The sequence below is a fragment of the Borostomias antarcticus genome, assembly GCF_949987555.1.
Source record: "Borostomias antarcticus genome assembly, chromosome: 19".
NCBI classification, from domain to species: Eukaryota; Metazoa; Chordata; class Actinopteri; order Stomiiformes; family Stomiidae; genus Borostomias; species Borostomias antarcticus.
Genome location: NC_140252.1, coordinates 4010620 through 4029463, shown reverse-complemented (window position 1 = coordinate 4029463; position 18844 = coordinate 4010620). Strand labels below are relative to the sequence as shown.

At 49.3% G+C, this 18844-nt stretch overlaps 5 protein-coding genes across 5 annotated transcripts; 4 read left to right on the top strand and 1 right to left on the bottom strand.

Moving 5' to 3' along the window:
• Nucleotides 1–4706: 4706 nt before the first annotated feature.
• LOC311321890 (histone H4) lies at nucleotides 4707–5018 on the top strand (the record flags this gene model as incomplete). The annotated part of the gene is made up of 1 exon (XM_084453904.1): nucleotides 4707–5018. The coding sequence occupies one exon, from the start codon at nucleotides 4707–4709 to the stop codon at nucleotides 5016–5018; it is 312 nt and encodes a 103-aa protein (XP_084310030.1).
• Nucleotides 5019–5987: 969 nt separating this feature from the next.
• On the bottom strand, nucleotides 5988–6365 carry LOC311321877 (histone H2B-like; the record flags this gene model as incomplete). The annotated part of the gene is made up of 1 exon (XM_084453892.1): nucleotides 5988–6365. The coding sequence occupies one exon, from the start codon at nucleotides 6363–6365 to the stop codon at nucleotides 5988–5990; it is 378 nt and encodes a 125-aa protein (XP_084310018.1).
• A 3091-nt stretch (nucleotides 6366–9456) lies between these two features.
• Nucleotides 9457–10071, top strand: LOC311321808 (histone H1-like; the record flags this gene model as incomplete). The annotated part of the gene is made up of 1 exon (XM_084453823.1): nucleotides 9457–10071. The coding sequence occupies one exon, from the start codon at nucleotides 9457–9459 to the stop codon at nucleotides 10069–10071; it is 615 nt and encodes a 204-aa protein (XP_084309949.1).
• Nucleotides 10072–12693: 2622 nt separating this feature from the next.
• LOC311321847 (histone H2A-like) lies at nucleotides 12694–13080 on the top strand (the record flags this gene model as incomplete). Its single annotated transcript, XM_084453862.1, has 1 exon — nucleotides 12694–13080. One exon carries the CDS (start codon nucleotides 12694–12696, stop codon nucleotides 13078–13080), a length of 387 nt encoding a protein of 128 aa, XP_084309988.1.
• Nucleotides 13081–13937: 857 nt separating this feature from the next.
• LOC311321834 (histone H3.2) lies at nucleotides 13938–14348 on the top strand (the record flags this gene model as incomplete). Its single annotated transcript, XM_084453849.1, has 1 exon — nucleotides 13938–14348. The coding sequence occupies one exon, from the start codon at nucleotides 13938–13940 to the stop codon at nucleotides 14346–14348; it is 411 nt and encodes a 136-aa protein (XP_084309975.1).
• Between the last annotated feature and the right edge of the window lie 4496 nt (nucleotides 14349–18844).

Genomic DNA, 18844 nt, shown 5'->3' with positions numbered 1-18844 from the left:
TTTCCTAGCACAAAGTTTGATAAAAGAGATGAGTATTAGCAAAGGCAAGGAGAATGATTATATCAGTGTACAATGAGCTATGATGGGGAAGAATTACACTATTAATTTGATTTCCAGGCATGGCATATACATGGCATGCTTACTTGCAATGGTAATAATGCCTTCAGGTAATAACACTAACTATGCTTGATTAATTTGATGTATAATGTGGCAAATGCTATAGTAGCATCAGCCCATTATAGCTAAATAATGCCAGACAAGATTACAGACTGTAATCAATGTATGAACAATGTCACATTGATCATGCTCAACATTGTTAAAATTGAAATACATGAGACCTCCGAACGTAACGTTAGCATTAACTAACGTTAACCCTAAGCCGTTAGCATTAGCTACCGTTAGCATAGCTAGCCTATCTAGTTGATGTTAATATAAAGAAATGTAACATTAGATAATGTTAGCTAAGTTATTCAACATTGACCCACTTACCCTCTAGATCTTTTCCAACAATGTCCTAAAGTAACCACATGTCATGATCATTTGCATCATAGACATACGTTCATATCTATGATTAGCATCATCGTAGCAGCTTCATTGCTAAAAGCTTAGCATGTTAGCCGACGTCATTACATGACTTCCTATCCAATCAGAGGCAGAGTAGGGCGGGTCTTCCTATGGTGACGTGTTTTCCGCCGAGCTCGCAGGACTCACGAACGCGCGACCAGCGTCCCCGAGGCTCGTGCACAGAACATGTTTCAAATGGGCTCGTTACAGGTATTGGTGGCTTCAAAAACAAACAAAACCCCATTGAATTAAAAGTTTATATTGATTAGATTGGTCTCTGATGCTGAATGATACCGAGAAAAATTTTGTTTTCCTTTTCTAGCCCTATCTATCATCATCCACTAACATGGGAAATAAGGTTCTTGGGCCGCATGCCGTGACGTGCCTTGCAATACCGGGCTTGGCCTGAAAGCCCATGGTGTCTTCAATGCGCCAAGCTGATCCTGGGGGCTTGGTGCAGACTCGCTACCGAGGGTGTTATAAGCCACTTCCACTCGGCGCGAATTGGTTTCGGATGGCACTTAATATGGCGCGGCCTCCGCGTGAACGCGCAAACCGAGGGGGAGTGCATATGGCGAGGGAAGAGGAGCTGGATTCGAAAAGGGCCGCAGGCTTGCTATTTAAGGGGTTGACAGCCCACTCGCACTCCAAGCGCACTCCGCGATAATTGGTTTGGGACGGCCCTTAACATGGCGAAGCTCGGCGTGAACGCGCAAACGGAGGGGGAGTGGATAGGGCGAGGGCTTAGGGGGTGGTTTGAGATTGGGCCCAAATGTTTAACGTTTGGTCGCTGGGCCGGCCCTAGGATTCTGGTGGCCCCCCAAAACACTCCCAGCGCAAACACCAAACTAAACGCAAGAAGGAACCGTTCATCTCTTCGTAAGTAATGCCGCGTTCCAGGCAACCCATAACCCGTGTTTTTCCAACCAAAAACAGGGAGCGATAACACAGATGATCACTTCATAATGTTGGACCACATTAAACATTTTCCCCTCTGGGAAATTAAGACTCTCATCTAAATCACCCGGTAAATCACACTTAAGCATTTATTTGGCTGCCAACAGAAACACATATCAAATGAATATGGCTACACAATAAAATGTTTAATGGAAAATAAAGTTTTCAGACAAACTCATAGAAAATGACTGAAATTGTTTCCCCAGACTCTGACGTGGGGTGGGACTCAGAGGAGGGGGAGTCTGCAGTGGTCCTTGACCTGACGGTCGTGCCCGCGGCCGGTTGCAGCCTCCACCTCCAGCGCCACGACCTCCAGTGCCTCCACCTCCAGCGCGCCGGCCTCCACCTCCAGTGCCATCTCCAGCGCCTCCGTCTCCACCGCCCACGCCTCCACCTCCGGCTGCCAGCGTCCCTGCATCAAGGGTCCCTGAGGGAAACCGTCTGGGCTTCCTCTCAGACACTGTGCTGGAGGCCCAGACAGGGACCCTAGAGGCCCAGAGGGACATGGCAGAAGGGATTGGGGGCAGTTGTGCAGCAGTTGGTGGAGGTCACCACACTACACCACCAGAGCCAACAGGACATCCTCACTGCACTTCCTTCCCTCACACATGCTGTCACGGACCTCACACAGTCACTCACTACCACACTCACGGACCTCACACATTCACTCACAAACGCACTCACACACCTCACACAGTCACCCACCAACAGACAATAAAATGGTAACAATGTGAACCTTACTTGTTTGTGTCTTCATAGCTGGCGCATGACCTCAGCGCGGGCCCTTTGACCCCGCTGGTAACCCTCATGACGGGGAGGGGGTTGAGGGCTTGGGTCCTCATTTTGTGGTGGGGTCTTGACTGGTTCTCATTCTTATCAGCTTTGAATATGTATCTTGGCAAACATAACACAGGATGATGTACAAGGAGGGGACAGATACCTAGTGAAAGTACTATTGGTTGCTAGTAAAAAGACAATAACGAGGGCTTGGTATAAGGTGGAACCCCCAACCAAGGAGCAGTGGCTGGGTGTTGTGGAGGAGATTTATGTTATGGAGAAGTTCACGCATGCATTGAGGATGCAGGAAGGAAAGTTTGAAGGGAGATGGGAAAAATGGATGGATTATAGAAGGAAGTGTGATGATACCACTAATATTGAAATTGTAATATTTGAGTAAGAGAAAAAAGCTGCATTGATGGAAGTACCCATAAGCTGCTATTGTTAGTTTTTATGTTTTATTTTATTGTCGTTGTATGGATGGAATATGCAAATAAAGATTAAAGTAAAAAAGAAAAATAATATGTATCTTGGCTATGCACACACCAACAGGCCAGCCGTCACGCGCAGCACCTGCCTCCAGTCTAGCCCCTACCCTGCTGTGCGCCAGGATGAATGAGTCATGCGTGGAGCCAGGCCACCGTGCCACTACACTTGTGATGAGCATGTCGGCGTCACATATGATTTGGGTATTTATAGTGTGCACATTTTTGCGATTCACATAGACGTATTCATTCACTGATGGTGCCCTTATGTGGGTGCAGTCGCCATCGCCGTCACCTCTTTGGAGTTCTATCTCGGCCAGTAGGCCGAGTAGCGCCGGATTCATTTAGGCTCGCATTACGCACAGGAGGACTGTCATTTATATGCTTACCAAACAGCAAACAGGTCCACATGATCACATATTAATGACAATCTAATTGGTCAATTATTGCCGTTTGATGGAGTGCCTGCATTAGGTGTGTGACATATAGCGCGGAAAGGTTTGGGACAGCGCATAGGTTCAGTTTGGGGAACAAATCCATATCGGACCATGAATGAGCCGGTTAGAGGACAGGTCTAATCTTGCATTGCGATATATGTTTGTGCTGAATTGGGCTATTAGCCTACATGATTGTGCGTTCATGAACTGTCGCTCTTATTCTCTCCATCAAACATTGTAATTCACCGACGCATCACCTGGGTCGCCAGTTCCCCCTGTGTTCAAAAAGGGTGTAGAAAACCGTGTAAATCGGTACGTCTACTTGAGAGGTGTCGTACAAAAGCGCGTAGAAAGGCGACTAAATTTTTGCCCTTTCGGCTTGATAGATCGCGCTGTGGTGGGGGGGAAATGGCGTACGCCTGAAATCGGGGAAAAGACCGTGTAAAAAAAGGCGTATCTCAATGATAAATGAGGCCCCTGGTGGCATAGTGGATAAAGTGCCTGATTCCCATGTGGAAGGGCAGGAGTTCAAACCCTGGTATTGGAGACTTTTTGTCACTGGATGTTATACATATATATATAGGGGAACGCCGCTGTCATTACAAGTTTAGCTCAAATGTCGCTTTGTCCTCAATGAAACCGATCCGTACACACCAACATTTAACTGATCCGTGCAGTAGTAAGCTAGCTCCTTTTTCCTCTGTGTGCGCACCCCCTTTATAATGGAGGTCTATGGGCCTCTGCTAAAAACTATGATAAACATGCATTTTCAAGGCAGCCAGCTCGTCCTTTGGGTACCCGCTGTAGGTCCGCAAGCCTTGTGTTATATTCCGCCTGAGGTCCGCCAACTCGTTCATTGGGTAACCGCTGTAGGTCCGCTAGCCTTGTGTTATATTCCGCCTGAGGTCCGCCAACTCGTTCATTGGGTAACCGCTGTAGGTCCGCTAGCCTTATGTTATCTGGGTTTATCCCTTACCTTTGTCGAGAAACAGAAACTGAACCAATTGCAGCAAAATAGTTAACGTTACAGGAATCATCAGTGTAACTTCTTTAGCCACTGACCACTACCATTAATGTTATATGCTGCTGCTAGTTATAGTGAGGTAACTGGCTATCCCACTCTTATTGTGCTGGATTAGTATTGGAACTGATGTGTCCAGGCGACAAGACCGATCTTCATCTATCAGACATTATTTCATGTCATTTCAATTCACAGCTATTTCAGTGGCATGACTAGCTTCCGTCCTACCCCTCCTTAACAGAAACAAGCCAGCCACGCACATAGGCCAGGCTGGACCTGGCCTGGTTGAGGACGTGCTGCTTGAAGGGTTGGGCTGAGGTAGGAGGTTCTATCCAGTGGGGCTCCACCCAGGCAGAAAAATGCGCCCACTGTGTTCAATCACATCCGCATTCACGACATAATAAACAAGCCACACTTCTGGAGTGCAGCAGTCAAGCGAACAACTTGATACACGAAGTGTGAAAAATGTCAGGCCGCGGTAAGGGAGGAAAAGGACTCGGCAAGGGAGGCGCCAAACGCCATCGCAAGGTTCTTCGTGATAACATCCAGGGCATCACCAAGCCTGCGATCCGTCGTCTGGCTCGTCGTGGTGGCGTGAAGCGTATTTCTGGCCTGATCTACGAAGAAACCCGCGGTGTTCTGAAGGTGTTCCTGGAGAACGTCATCCGTGATGCCGTGACCTACACCGAGCACGCCAAGAGAAAGACCGTCACCGCCATGGATGTGGTCTACGCTCTGAAGCGCCAGGGACGCACCCTGTACGGCTTCGGCGGATAAGCGTTTTCTGGATAATTTGTGGCATACCGACCCAACGGCTCTTTTAAGAGCCACCCACATCTACAATTGAAAGCCTTGTCTCTATTTCGAATGCTCAGTCATGCGCAATAGATGCTCATAGTAAATGTATGACTACATTTTATTTAAAAGCTCCAGATTAAGTATTGTAAGATATTCTAAGTGCTGTACACAATTGCAGCTCACGAGCGGTAGCGTTAATAAAATCAACCGAGTGCCGTTATCGAATTACGTCAACAATTAAAGACCATCAGCTAGCGGAGTTTCTAAGAGGAAAATACGTTTTCGCCGTTATTCCGATTGGAATTGTTACAATGAATTGTAGCTTGTTGTAGTCCGCAGTGCAAGTTTCCTAGCCTAGGTCTCCCACTCAAATCGTCCCGGACGGCTTGGAAGTCCAGTTTCTATTGTGAAATATTTATTTTCGCGTCGTCTGGCTGCGAGGCAATGCAAGAATGGCTGCTCCTCCCAACACTGCTGGCATTGTTTTCCTGTAGAAGAGGTTTGAATCCCACTCAACTGTCACCCACCGTAATGGGCTAATAGTCTAGAATCAGTCTACTTCTAGAATCAGTCTACTTGGTCATATTTCGTGATCGGCTACCGACGGGGATGACTCGTAGCTACACTAAATCAATAGTAAATATCATCGCTGTCGACCAAGCCTGCGATCCGTGTATTCTAACGTTACCGGGGGGCTTAGAAGAATAAGAAAAGGCGCGCAATGCCCCAGGCTTACAGAGACCACTGCATTGATCCCCAGAGAGATGGTCAACAAATTACACATTCGGTGATCAATTAATTACAGCACGCATCCCGAGCACACAATGTATACGAACATTAAACATAAAAATCGAGTCTCTACCATCATGGAATTGCATTATTTTATAGAATATGTGGGTGGCTCTTAAAAGAACCTTTGGGTAGATTGGAGCGTGAAAAGCCGCCTCTTTACTTGGAGCTGGTGTACTTGGTCACTGCCTTGGTGCCCTCGGACACGGCGTGCTTGGCCAGCTCACCGGGGAGCAGCAGGCGCACGGCGGTCTGGATCTCCCTGGAGGTGATGGTTCTACGCTTGTTGTAGTGCGCCAGGCGAGAGGACTCTCCGGCAATGCGCTCGAAGATGTCGTTCACAAAGGAATTCATGATCCCCATGGCCTTGGAGGAAATGCCGGTGTCGGGGTGCACCTGCTTCAGGACTTTGTACACGTAGATAGCGTAGCTCTCCTTTCTCGACTTTCTGCGCTTCTTGCCGCCTTTGACAGCGGTCTTGGAGACGGCTTTCTTAGAGCCCTTCTTGGGCGCGGACTTGGCAGCCGGTTCGGGCATTTTTCTAAGTGTCGTTTCTTCTCAAGAACAAATGTAAAGCGGCGGTAATCACCCGGTATATGTAGGGGGAGTATGCAAATGTTTAGGCAAGGCTCCCGTCATTTTCTCCGTTGAACTCTGACGTCCTCGTTTCCCCAACGAACCAAATTGACCGCGCATGCTCAGGAGATCCCTAACCCCCAGCCCACTTTCCCTGCTGTGGGGCATGTGGTCTGACGTCAATTTATTGGATGTAGCAGTGCCGCCATTGTGGAGTGTAGTCCAAAATCCCTATGGGGAAAATTAATTATTTGAGACACATATGGACATTTTCTCCATGGTCATCCATTGTTGAAGCATTTTGTTTACACCTCCCACCCATTGGCATATAATGGGCGAGTGGTGCGTGAAGTCTTTGTAAACAAAATGATGGCATTTGCAGAAAATAAAGTCAATGATTAATAATGACTCCGTTGAATTTAAAATACATTGTTGAGTTGAAATACATCATTGGAGATGAGTTTTGTGAATTTTGAAGCCCTTAGCCTAGTTGATTCTCAGGTCAGTGTTGAACCTAGCATGACACATCACAGGACAGCTTTCTCAAAATCTAGCAAACGACAAACCCTGATATGTCCACAAGGACACCAAAGCAGGTTGCTAGGTAGCCTAGAAATGGTCACACTAACAAAAGGACACGGTCTGCAGTTGGATTGTTATTCCTTACTCAACTTACTTTTAATCCTCTTGGTTGGTTGAGGAACATAAGGCTGTGACTCTCTGCTTCCATCTGGCCCTGTCCTGTGCAGCATGTTGTGCCTTGTCCCAAGTTAGGTAGCCATTTTTAGTTCCGAGCTCACAGTTCTTCGCCAGGTTGTTTTTTGCCTCCCTTGTTTCCTCTTAAATTCCACCCCACTAAAAGTCCTGTCAGCATTGAGCCCAGGGCACCATGTTGGCATTGGGCATTTTGGGGTATTTCCATAAGAGCTCCACTGCACACTGTCGCTCTCACCGCTATCACTCCTCACTGATATCAGCAGCCAGTTGTTCTGACAGGTGTGTTCCCCATATTCTTTTAATGACTTGTTCACAGTCATAAATCTAAAAATTGGCTGCATATCCTAGAAAATAAAACTATTCCACAGTAGACATCATTCACTATTGCATCGTAGATAGCTGTATCTGCTTGACTGAGTGTAGCGATTTATTTGCAGCTGCCTATAGGCTACAGTGGTGAATTTAGAAGGTTTAAGTAGTCTTCACATGCCTTAGAAATAAACTATATGTACTCTGTGTATCTCAATGATGGATGATTCAACACTGGCAGAGTAGGCTCTGTGTGTGCAAATCAGAAGCTGGGCCTTGGCTGTCACAGAGTAGCAGCAGGGCAGACTAAGGTCACCAGACTAGGGTGCTAAGGTAGCCTAGTGCGTAAGGACTAGGAATTGAGGGACCATATGACAGGCATATACATTAGGACTTGAACAAAGGATATTAAAACTAAAGTTTGTAATGAACAGTCTTTGAAGAGTGGACAGGGAGGGATGACCGTGGCCCACAGAAAGTGGCCCCAATAAGGTGTAAATCGGCACCAGACAGCTGAATCAACAGTATTGGACAGAAGGCACTGCCCTAACTTATAATAAGATGAACCATCAATCTGAAAAGCCACCTGTGACAACTGATAGAAGCAGCCTGTGACAACTGATAGAAACAGATATATTATACAACTGTTAGGCCTATGTGCGAAGGGCATCTCTCCTGCAGGACACTCACTGAGACTGTATTCTCTGTATGAGACTGTATGCTCTTGTTGAAGTAAACACCTTCTGTTGATCGCCTCTGGATTCTCGAGTTTCTACTCATGTTGTTAGCAATAGTCTAACATGGTAGGCTATAGGAGATTGATTCTTAGCAGTTCCCACTCAGTCACTTATCTTGTTATTCCCTGTAGGCGTAAATACTGTGCTCAAGAACACAATCTTGCTTGAGATAAACATTTTTAGAAATTAAGCCACATTTATTTCATTCTGCCTTGACCACGCCTATTCACATCAGGTAGACTCGTTCAGAATCCCAAATCACACAGCCCAGAAAGAGCTAATTGCTCATATCACTCAACAATAAGCGCCTACATGTCCTTCCATGTAGGCTATAGGCCTATCTTCACTACATGGGCTGCGATAGGATCGGCTAGGCGACTGGGCTCCTGCGTTCTCTATAATTCTCATGGCACAATAGCCTAGCCACTCAAGATGCGATTCAAACATTTTTATAGCAAGGTCATCAAATTCAGTAAAAAGAAAACGACGCGTGTGTGTTGTGATGGTTGCTTGTCACTTTTTGCAATCCTATGTAACGCAGCCGGTGCGCCTCAGGTCACTTCACTGCATAGGCTACCAACCAAACGAGGACATTGCCCCAGACGAGGGGTGTAATAGGCGACAGACAGTCCAAAAAGACCAGGCGAAGTCATTCTGCAGGGAATCCAAATGTGAATCACCCAGGGAGGGCGAAAGGTAGCCTACACACACGGGCAGACACCAGCTTGATAGGGACCAGGTCTCAGCCCCAGTTTCAACGCTGTGCTTTACGCACCCCAAAAGAGACCCCGTTTAAAAACATAGGCACCGCTTCTGTGTACCCTAAATCATTTTAGCCCCTTGCCAGACAACTTGTCTCACTGGGCAACGATTTCTGTCCATAATCGCATGCACTTTTAGACATTTTAGGAGTCAAATGCCACTGGAAAGCTAGTGCGCACGGCTCCATCCGAGAGATGAACGGCGGTGTTTTTACCCGGTAGCGAATAAACAGACGAGGCCGCCGCTACCCAAACAACTTTATTTCGAACGACAAATAGGCTGCTCGCTGTCACATTCGCTTTCGGACTTGTGCTCCACTCCAACTTTGATTTTTAGCCCTTTATACACCAGGAGAAAACACAAGAGGAACATCGTTTTGGTAACCGAGAGCTCCTCGGTGGTGGAGCTGAGTCCACACGGTTCTCATGGCGCGTTTAAGGCCAACCCCTCGCAGCGTCGAGGACTCACAGTCAGCAGGACCGACATACAGTACGTGTGTGATACCGCAGAGCAAACTCAAGATAGACATGGCAGAAGTCGCCCCAGCTCCCGCAGCCGCCGCTCCGGCCAAGGCACCCAAGAAGAAGGCAGCAGCCAAGCCCAAGAAAGTGGGACCCAGCGTCGCCGAGCTTATCGTCACGGCTGTTTCCGCCTCCAAGGAGAGGAGCGGAGTCTCCCTGGCAGCGGTCAAGAAGGCACTGGCTGCCGGCGGCTACGACGTGGAGAAGAACAACTCCCGCGTCAAGATTGCCGTCAAGAGCCTCGTCACCAAGGGCACTTTGGTACAGACCAAAGGAACTGGCGCCTCCGGTTCTTTCAAGATCAACAAAGCAGCCGAGGCGAAGGTAAAGAAGCCAGCTAAGAAGCCCGCCGCCCCGAAGGTCAAGAAGGTAGCCGCCAAGAAGCCCGCTGCAGCCAAGAAGCCCCAAAAGGTCGTGGCTAAGAAGCCTGCAGCTGCCAAGAAGTCTCCCAAGAAAGCCAAGAAGCCCGCCGGTAAGAAGGTGGCAAAGAGCCCCAAAAAGGCCAAGAAGCCCGCGACACCCAAAAAAGCCCCAGCAAAGAGCCCCAAGAAGGCCGTCAAGCTCAAGGCCGTCAAGCCCAAAGCTGCCAAGGCGAAGAAGGCAGCCCCCAAGAAGAAGTAAACGTCTTTTTTCTGTCCTCTTTACCGTTACAAAGGCTCTTTTAAGAGCCACCCACCCATCCATAAAAGCGCATCTCCATGTATGGCCACCGGATTCACGCGGGCGCACATCCAACAGTAATAATTCCGATATAAAGCACTTAATCTAATGGTACTGAAAAACGTGCTGTACACGCTGGTGTTTTATTATAATACACTTCCACAGCACTGGTAATGGGAGGCTATGAATTTAAACTGTAGGGTAAAACTCATTATCTGATGCATGTTCATGGTCAACTGGCGTGCACGGGGATCAGATCGACGCGTAGTTTATTCAACATTGTCTTTTTGGCGCCTGAAATGAGAGGAGTAGTGAGAGAGCGGCGGACCAGCGCAGGCCGTGGGCGCGTTCGTAAGGATCAGGACTGCGCAGTCGATGATCAGAGCTGATCGCCGCCATGCTGTGACCCTTTGCATTGTGGCTAAATTCCGTCCCGACTCGCTCCAACATGATACGTACTTTGTTGGGTTATACATTATTGAAATTACAAATTCAAATAATTAGAAAAACGGTATTTTGAGAAACGCCCATAGACATGCATGCATTCTCTAAGTCTAAAGCGACGTACAATGTTTTGAGTTGGGGTTAAGTGGCACAGCGTCAGCCATTTCTGCTTGTCATGAGGGTTTCGCCAAGACTACAGTTTTCACGCATCCCTTGGTGAGTCGTTTTTTGTTGGGCGCCAGGAGGCTTAGGCCTACGGTCAGAGCCACGCCGCCGCAGTGGGACCTGTCCTTGGTGCTGAATGCGCTCTGTGAGACCGCCATTCGAGCCTTTGGAACAGGTGTCACACAAGTGGCTGTCGGTGAAAACGGCGCTACTCCTCGCTTTGGTCTCGGGTAAGCGTGTCAGTGATCTGTGTGCTCTGTCGACGCAGTCAGGCTGTCTCACCATCACCGGTGATTTCAGCAAGGCAGTGTTACATCCTAACCCATCCTTTTTGCCGAAGGTGGTTAAGAGCTCTTACAGATCACAGGCTTTGGAGTTACGGGCGTTTTATCCTCCACCGCATGAGGACGGGGAGGATGCTCGCCTACACCGTCTGTGCCCCGTCCGTGCGTTGGCGCGGTATGTCGAGGCCACAGCGGCGGTGAGGTCCACGCCTCAGTTGCTGGTTTGCTACGGCGCTGGCAAGGTGGGGTCGCCTCTATCCAAGCAGCGCCTGTCCCGCTGGCTGTGTGAGGGCATCACCACAGCCTATAAGGCAGCGGGCTGCCCTCTGCCTGGGAGGGTCACTACAGGAGTGGCTACGTCGGTGGCCCTTTTCAGTGGGGTTAGTGTGGAGGATATATGTGCGGCGGCATCTTGGTCGACGCCGTCGCCTTTTATCCGCTACTATCTTTTGGATGTCCCGTCTGACTCGCTGGCAACATCTGTGCTGAGCACAGCTGTCAGGGGTGCGCGGCGGGACATGCAGTGATGGACTGATTGGGTGCTACTGGCCTCAGTGTTCAGTTCCATCAGGTAACCTGCCCTCAGGTTTTTCCTAGCAGGTGGATACGGCTGTTATCTCCACATCCCCTTTGTGTTATATGTGAGATTGTTGTGGTCGTAATTGACTTGTGTGAAGGACATAGTAGGCTAGAGTTACCATGCGTAACTGACGCCCTACCTAGTCTCCTTCTCAGCGCATCTCTTACCCCGCCCTTCAGTGCACTGATAGTGGCGGGTGGGTCGGGGCCTGTGTATCATGGCATTGTAAGGTTATAATGCTTGTGTTACTGTGGCGCCTTGGCCTCAGCCATGCCGGGTTTGATGTCCCGTCGGGATGTCAGGCTCAGCAGGGGTACATAGGGCATCGCTCGCTCCGCCTAAACCACAAGGAGCGAAACCTCCCTATGGGGCGAAGCTCCGTGAAATAGAACGATAGTTACCTATTGTAACTCCAGTTCTATGAGTGGAGCGTAGCCCCATAGGGCTTCGGGCCCTGCTGACCCTCATTCTAGCTCGCTGAAATATTTATATTTTGGGAGCAGTTTGATGGGTTTAGCTCTCTTTTATACAGTTTAGAGAGTAAGGCACCTGTACCTGATTGGCTGTCAGATGCGTTAAATTTTAATATTCATATTCAGTCTGCGTTGCCTTGGCAACGGGGTAAACAGCTAGGAGCGAAGCCCCCCTATGGGGCTACGCTCCACTCATAGAACTGGAGTTACAATAGGTAACTATCGTTCTTTTGTACTGACACCCACTAAAAGTCAGGCTGAAATCGACTGCAGGGGATGAGGTCATTGTATAGGTCATTGTATAATTATGCCATTTCTGACTGACTTCTGAGCTGAACCAACTAGTAGGCTACCTGACTGCCTTTTATTATTATCATCAATAATAATCTATTTTTACAGATTAGCCTTTTTTTCTTGTCTTTTTTACTGCTGCCATCTGCGCATTTTTTCTTGCGTGGATTGTTGTGCACATGCTACAACACAGGAATTTCAAGCCTCGGGGGTGCCGCTCCGATTGGATAAGACGACAACGGCCCTGTGGCCAATGGGCGCCCGTTTCTGCAAGGTATAAAAGAACGGTGTTCCGATTAGCGTAGTATCATACTGTCGTAAACCGTGAATTACTGACGTAATCAAGATGAGTGGAAGAGGCAAAACAGGAGGAAAAGCTAGGGCAAAGGCGAAGACCCGATCATCCCGCGCCGGTCTTCAGTTTCCCGTGGGCCGTGTTCACAGACTTCTGCGTAAGGGCAACTATGCCCAGCGTGTGGGAGCTGGCGCACCGGTCTACCTGGCCGCTGTGCTCGAGTACTTGACTGCTGAAATCCTGGAGTTGGCCGGCAACGCTGCCCGCGACAATAAGAAGACTCGTATCATTCCCCGTCACCTCCAGCTGGCTGTCCGCAACGACGAGGAGCTCAACAAGCTACTCGGAGGCGTGACGATTGCCCAGGGCGGCGTGCTGCCCAACATCCAGGCAGTGCTTCTCCCCAAGAAGACCGAGAAGGCTGTCAAAGCCAAGTAAAGTCGTTACTGTTAAGTCTCCCGAAAATCCCAAAGGCTCTTTTAAGAGCCACCCACTTGAATCTTTTAAAAAGCGCGTGTACTTGTACGATCCTCTAACAATGAACTTTAGCTACCGTTTCACTTCACCTGTGTGCAGCATGCCTTCCAAGTTAATGGGGTCATTCTTCACCCAGCAGTTCTTTTTATATTAAGTCATTTTACACACCGTTGTTTACTGTGATTGTAGGCTATAGGCTACAGTATTTGGGCGGGGGGGGGGATTCTAGTGTTTCCCACTCACCATATTGGTGTTCAATTGGTTCTCAGAAATAACTTATGAACACAAAATACAATTTTGAGAAGACATTTGCCTTGTTTGAATGGCAGTTTCATCTTGCAGATTTGAGGGATTTTACATTTCGTGTTAATTTATTGATTATTATTTGTGTTCAGAATTTAGTGAAAATAAGGGATGCTTTCAGAAAACGTGTGTAAACAAGAGAAACTTGGTGGTGGCGGGTCACGGGTTAAATTGACATAAATTTGCCTCTAAAGCCAGGGCTCCACTGCAACGTTGTCCTTCAAATTACTTTGAAAATGATTCGTAGAAATCCCCCAAAATAATTTGAGTAGATTGAAGATAAAGGGAGCAAATACGCCCGTTGGAAGTGGAGCGAGGGAGGTGGCCCATTTGAATTTTAGGCGCGCTTGACACCAGGCTCCGTGTCCAATGGCCACCGGAGAAGGAGGCGACAGCCAATAAAGCCGCACGGAGAGGCCGTCCAATCAGCGCATGGCTGCGGGCGGCGATATAAACTTGTACATAGCCGTTTCTCGAGATAGAACTCCCAACTCGCAGAGAAGGAAAGAAGCGTCATGGCCCGAACCAAGCAAACCGCCCGTAAATCCACCGGTGGCAAAGCTCCGAGGAAGCAGCTCGCCACCAAGGCGGCTCGTAAGAGCGCACCAGCCACCGGTGGTGTGAAGAAGCCCCATCGTTACAGGCCGGGCACAGTAGCCCTGAGAGAGATCCGTCGTTACCAGAAGTCAACCGAGCTGTTGATCCGTAAATTGCCTTTCCAGCGCCTGGTGAGGGAAATCGCTCAGGACTTCAAGACCGACTTGCGCTTCCAGAGCTCTGCTGTGATGGCCCTGCAGGAGGCCAGCGAGGCATACCTGGTCGGCCTCTTCGAGGACACCAACCTGTGCGCCATCCACGCCAAGAGAGTGACCATCATGCCTAAGGACATCCAGCTGGCCCGCCGAATTCGCGGAGAGCGCGCCTAAATTGGTCTGAATTGCTTTATCATTTCAATACCCACAAAGGCTCTTTTAAGAGCCACCTCATTGTCTCTAATAATGAAGCCAATGTTTTACCATTCTACATGAGACGAAGCAATTTGCCTACCTCTATTGGCTGCAGTTGTGAATCACATTTTGGTATTTCAATGTCCAAAAACTAGGGCTGTGTCCGAAAGTCAACACTACATACTATGTAATATATACTGCGACTCATACTATTTAGTAGGCTACGTACTACACTAAAACACATATGATGGATAATTGTAGTATACTACTTGACGCCACCCAGTGGTGTCTGGCTCGCATACAACGGGTAGTTCCGACCTCGCAATCTGATTGCGAGCCGTTGTATATTCACGATATACTAAGGGCAAAGCCGCTTTACCGTTCTATATGTAACGGATAATCAACGTTGGTCATCAACGACTATGTGTGCGTTAATTAAACCACTCGAGGCCGTGTGTTAGTGATTTTATAACAGCTATGGGGCGTTGTTAGGCAATCACTATAACACACGCCTCGAGTGGTTTGTTGCTTTTATACAACGGTTGTTACAGCTATTAGTGTAAAATAAACACAGCAATGTAAAATATTAACCTTTATTCAAAACGAAGCATCATTACCTCAATTCCGCCAAGCAAAATAATTCCCCTAACAAAAGGGTTGCCAAGCAACAACAATAACTACAATGCATTGGATCAAATGGGAGGCGCATTAATATATCAGTGACCGCCAGGCCATCCCCATGCACCCCTAAGTGAAGAGCGCGTGTCTCTAGCCCCGCCGGGGTTGAGCAGTAGCTATGGAGGTATTGGTATGGAAGTTGAGGTGAGAAGCACTAGCTGTGGAGGTGTTTGTAGGGACACAAGGGCACATGCTCAAGTTACTACTGCTAGTACTATACTAATAGATTAGACACTCATTATAACTCATACGGTTTTAATGAATTAAATAGCTGAAAAAGAACAAAAGGTATTAATATGAGTTTACAGCCTGAATAAGACTGTCATACTGAATATTCTTTGAATATAAGGAAGGTAGGAAGGAAGGAATGTAGGAAGGCAGGGCCGGCCTACATGGACAATACAATGGACAATGGGCGGAAATTGAAATTTCAAGCCGCTCGCGTCAGATCGGCGGTCAGCGGACCATATCCCTCCGTCATCTTGGCGATGGAGGTGCCCAGGATGGCGATGATGGAGATGGCTGCTGCAGACTGAGCGTTCAGCACATACATCTTCACTGCGAACGCCACAGTCGCCCTGTCCTTGGCCCCAGGTAGCTACGCCTTCCTGCTGGACGCCCATGAGACCGCCCCCGGGACCAGGTGGGACGCCAGCGAGTGCTCGAGGGACGGGGTTCCCTGAGAAATATCCCTCTCCAGCCCGACCACTTGGGTGGCGTGGAGAAAGGACTTCACAGGTGCCTTCGCTGTGACAGGCTGTTCCCACGATCCCTCGATGAAGGACTCCATGCGTGGCATCGCGGGGAGCAGCCTCTTCCCCTTCTTCGCCTGCCGGTCACCGAAGTAGGAGTGGCTCCATCCAGGCAGCTCCTCCTCGACCGGCTCCGGTGGTAGGGGGATGCTGACGTAAGCCGCCGCCCTCTCCAGGATACCGGGAAACTCCCGGCGGAAGGACGGCATAAAGCTTCCGGTCACAGAGACCCTGTGCCCTCCCCCGGGACTCTCAGAGCGGTCCAACGAACCGTCAGAGTCCTCGGGTTCATACACCTGGGAGGGGGCTGGACGACCGAACCGATCGCCGACAGCGCCTCTCCCCTCCTCCTCCTCCTCCTCCTCCTCCTCGTCCTCTCCCTCAGAACCGGACTCCGAACCGGAGGCGGCCATAGAGAGTGAGTCCACGGGGGTCAGAGGAACTTCCTCAGCAAGAAACGCAGCACGATACTGCCTATCTACCAACGGCAGGAGGTAGCACGGCGCGCACGGGGGAGGCACAAGCAGACCATCCCTCGCATGCTGGGCCCCGAGGCAGACGAAGCACAAATCGTGCCGGTCCGTCTTCGGGTTGAGCTTCCGGCAGCAACACTGAGCCCTTAGAAGGGCTTTTGGTGGGGCTTGAATGTCTCCCAGTCCCGCCGCTTCCAGGTTGCTGACCGCTTTGTTTATACTTGAGGTAAATCTTCACACTCAGTCAATATTTCAGCTCGCTGAAATATTTTGGGAGCAGTTTGATGGGTTTAGCTCTCTTTTATACAGTTTAGAGAGTAAGGCACCTGTACCTGATTGGCTGTCAGATGCGTTCAATTTTTAATATTCATATTCAGTCTGCGTTGCCTTGGCAACGGGGTAAACCACTAGGAGCGAAGCCCCCCTATGGGGCGTAGCTCCGCGAAATAGAACTACCGGACGATACGTCAAGTGTCGACGTCACCGAGCAGTCAGTGATCTGTCAACAGTCATGGCGGACATCGAAGCGGTAGAAATTTGCCAAACTATATTAAAAGGTTACAGACTTTGTAGCAAAATGTGTCTGTGGGAAAAAAATATTTTATTACCCAGCTATCTTAGTTACACCAATATTGAACTATTTTGACAGCTTTGGGTGGTGTGTGTGTCGTATTTATTAAGTTTGACAAATCTACGAAGCTTATAGCTAACGTTAGCTAACTAGCCATAGCCGAAGCCGGCTCTATGCTGGTTAGATTGTCTGGTTATATTCGTTATATTTGTTATGTTGACAACGTGCTCCACTAGATCACATGGGCTTGTTAATTCTGTTTTTGATATAGTTTATAACATTAAATTATTCAAGTAAAGTGACAAGAAAGCGATCTATCATTGTCTACACACACCATTATTTACCAAAACCATAGCAACGCTATTTCCCGGTCGTACTGCTGGACTGGGATTTGCCGGATGAGTTCAATTTTTTGAACGCATACGGACGTCCACTGGAGCGGAATTTTGTCCGCACCGCATCCCTCGGAGTCCTGTCGCATGCGGTCTGCGGACTCTCATAGGAAACGAATGACTTCCGGTCTTTTCAGAACCGTACCGCGGTAATTTTTCCGTAATAGTGTGAAGGCGGCTTAAGATTTGCCAACTCGAACGATGGTTTCGTGTTGTAACCCTAGTTCTATGAGTGGAGCGGAGCCCCACAGGGCTAGCTCCTATTGACTAGCGAAATCCAGCTAGCTACATTGACTGAAGAAAAAAAAAAAACATACACGCACCTGTGTCCAACCAAGTCCGGTGCACCACTGTATAAGCGGGCTACGCCCGCACATCTGCCCCTAACCGAAATTTTCAGCGAGCAGACTGAGGGGTCAGCAAGTCTGTTCCCTGTGGGGCTCCGCTCCACTCATAGAACTAGGGTTACAATACGAAACCATCGTTCTATTTCGTGGAGCTCCGCCCCACAGGGCTAGCTCCTATTGGCATAAGCGGAGCTACACGACCGCACCATACACTCTTGCTGGCCCCAGTAAGGGAAAAACCAGTCAGGACACAAGCCAGGGCTCCAAGGCGAGACCATACTAACAGTTGATCCGACCCAAGCACTGGCCCCACCCCGCCACACTCAGTCTATCACAGCCGACGGCAAGGAGAGGTACGTGGGGCGAGAGCTGGACCAAAGCGGTTACTCCGTAACAAGCCCGTCCCAGCTTCACTCATAAACAGGAGCGGAACGTCACTCGACGGGCCTGCTCCTATCTTAGCTGAACCGGTAAGACCCGCGTGAGTCATGTCTGCTTTCCTAGCAGGAAAAGACCCCGCGGCTCAAACCGGTTCTCCAGTAGCGGCGAGACCTGCCGTGGTCCATTCTGACTCTTTCACAGAAGACCCGGCGACTCGAGCCGAACACCTACATGAAACATCCTGTCTAACGCTGGCTCGCACCGGCGGCTGTGTTTAGCACAGATGACGCCACAGAGACAGAGGACATGGATAAAAGGAAATAACGGACAAAAGGAGACGGGGACGACCAAGTCGCCGCCGCACAGATGTCCTCCACTGACACACCATTGAACAGGGCAACTGACGTGGCCACACCCCTTGTGGAGTGTGCCCGAACAGTACCAGGCAGAGGACGACCCGCAGTCACGTAAGACTGGGCGATGCCCTCACAGATCCAATGGGAGAGACGCTGTTTCGACAACGGAGAACCCACCTTCCCTGGGCCGTGGCAAACCAACAACTGGGGGGGGGTGCGGACCGCAGCCGTGCGCTGGACGTAACACGTCAACGCACGCACAGGACACAACAAATGCAGGCGGGCCTCTTCCTCGTTCGCATGAGGTGGAGGATAGAAGGCTCCCAGCTCCAAATCCTGTGCTCTATAGGCACCCCGGACCACCTTCGGAACGAAAGATGGATCCGTGCGCAACACAGATTGCTCCCATCACCCGTGATGAGAAAAACTGTCAACGCCCTCAGATCACTGACCCGCTTGCCCGACGTCAGAGCAAGGAGCAGCGCGGTCTTAATCGGTAGCCACTTGAGAGACATCCGCTCCATT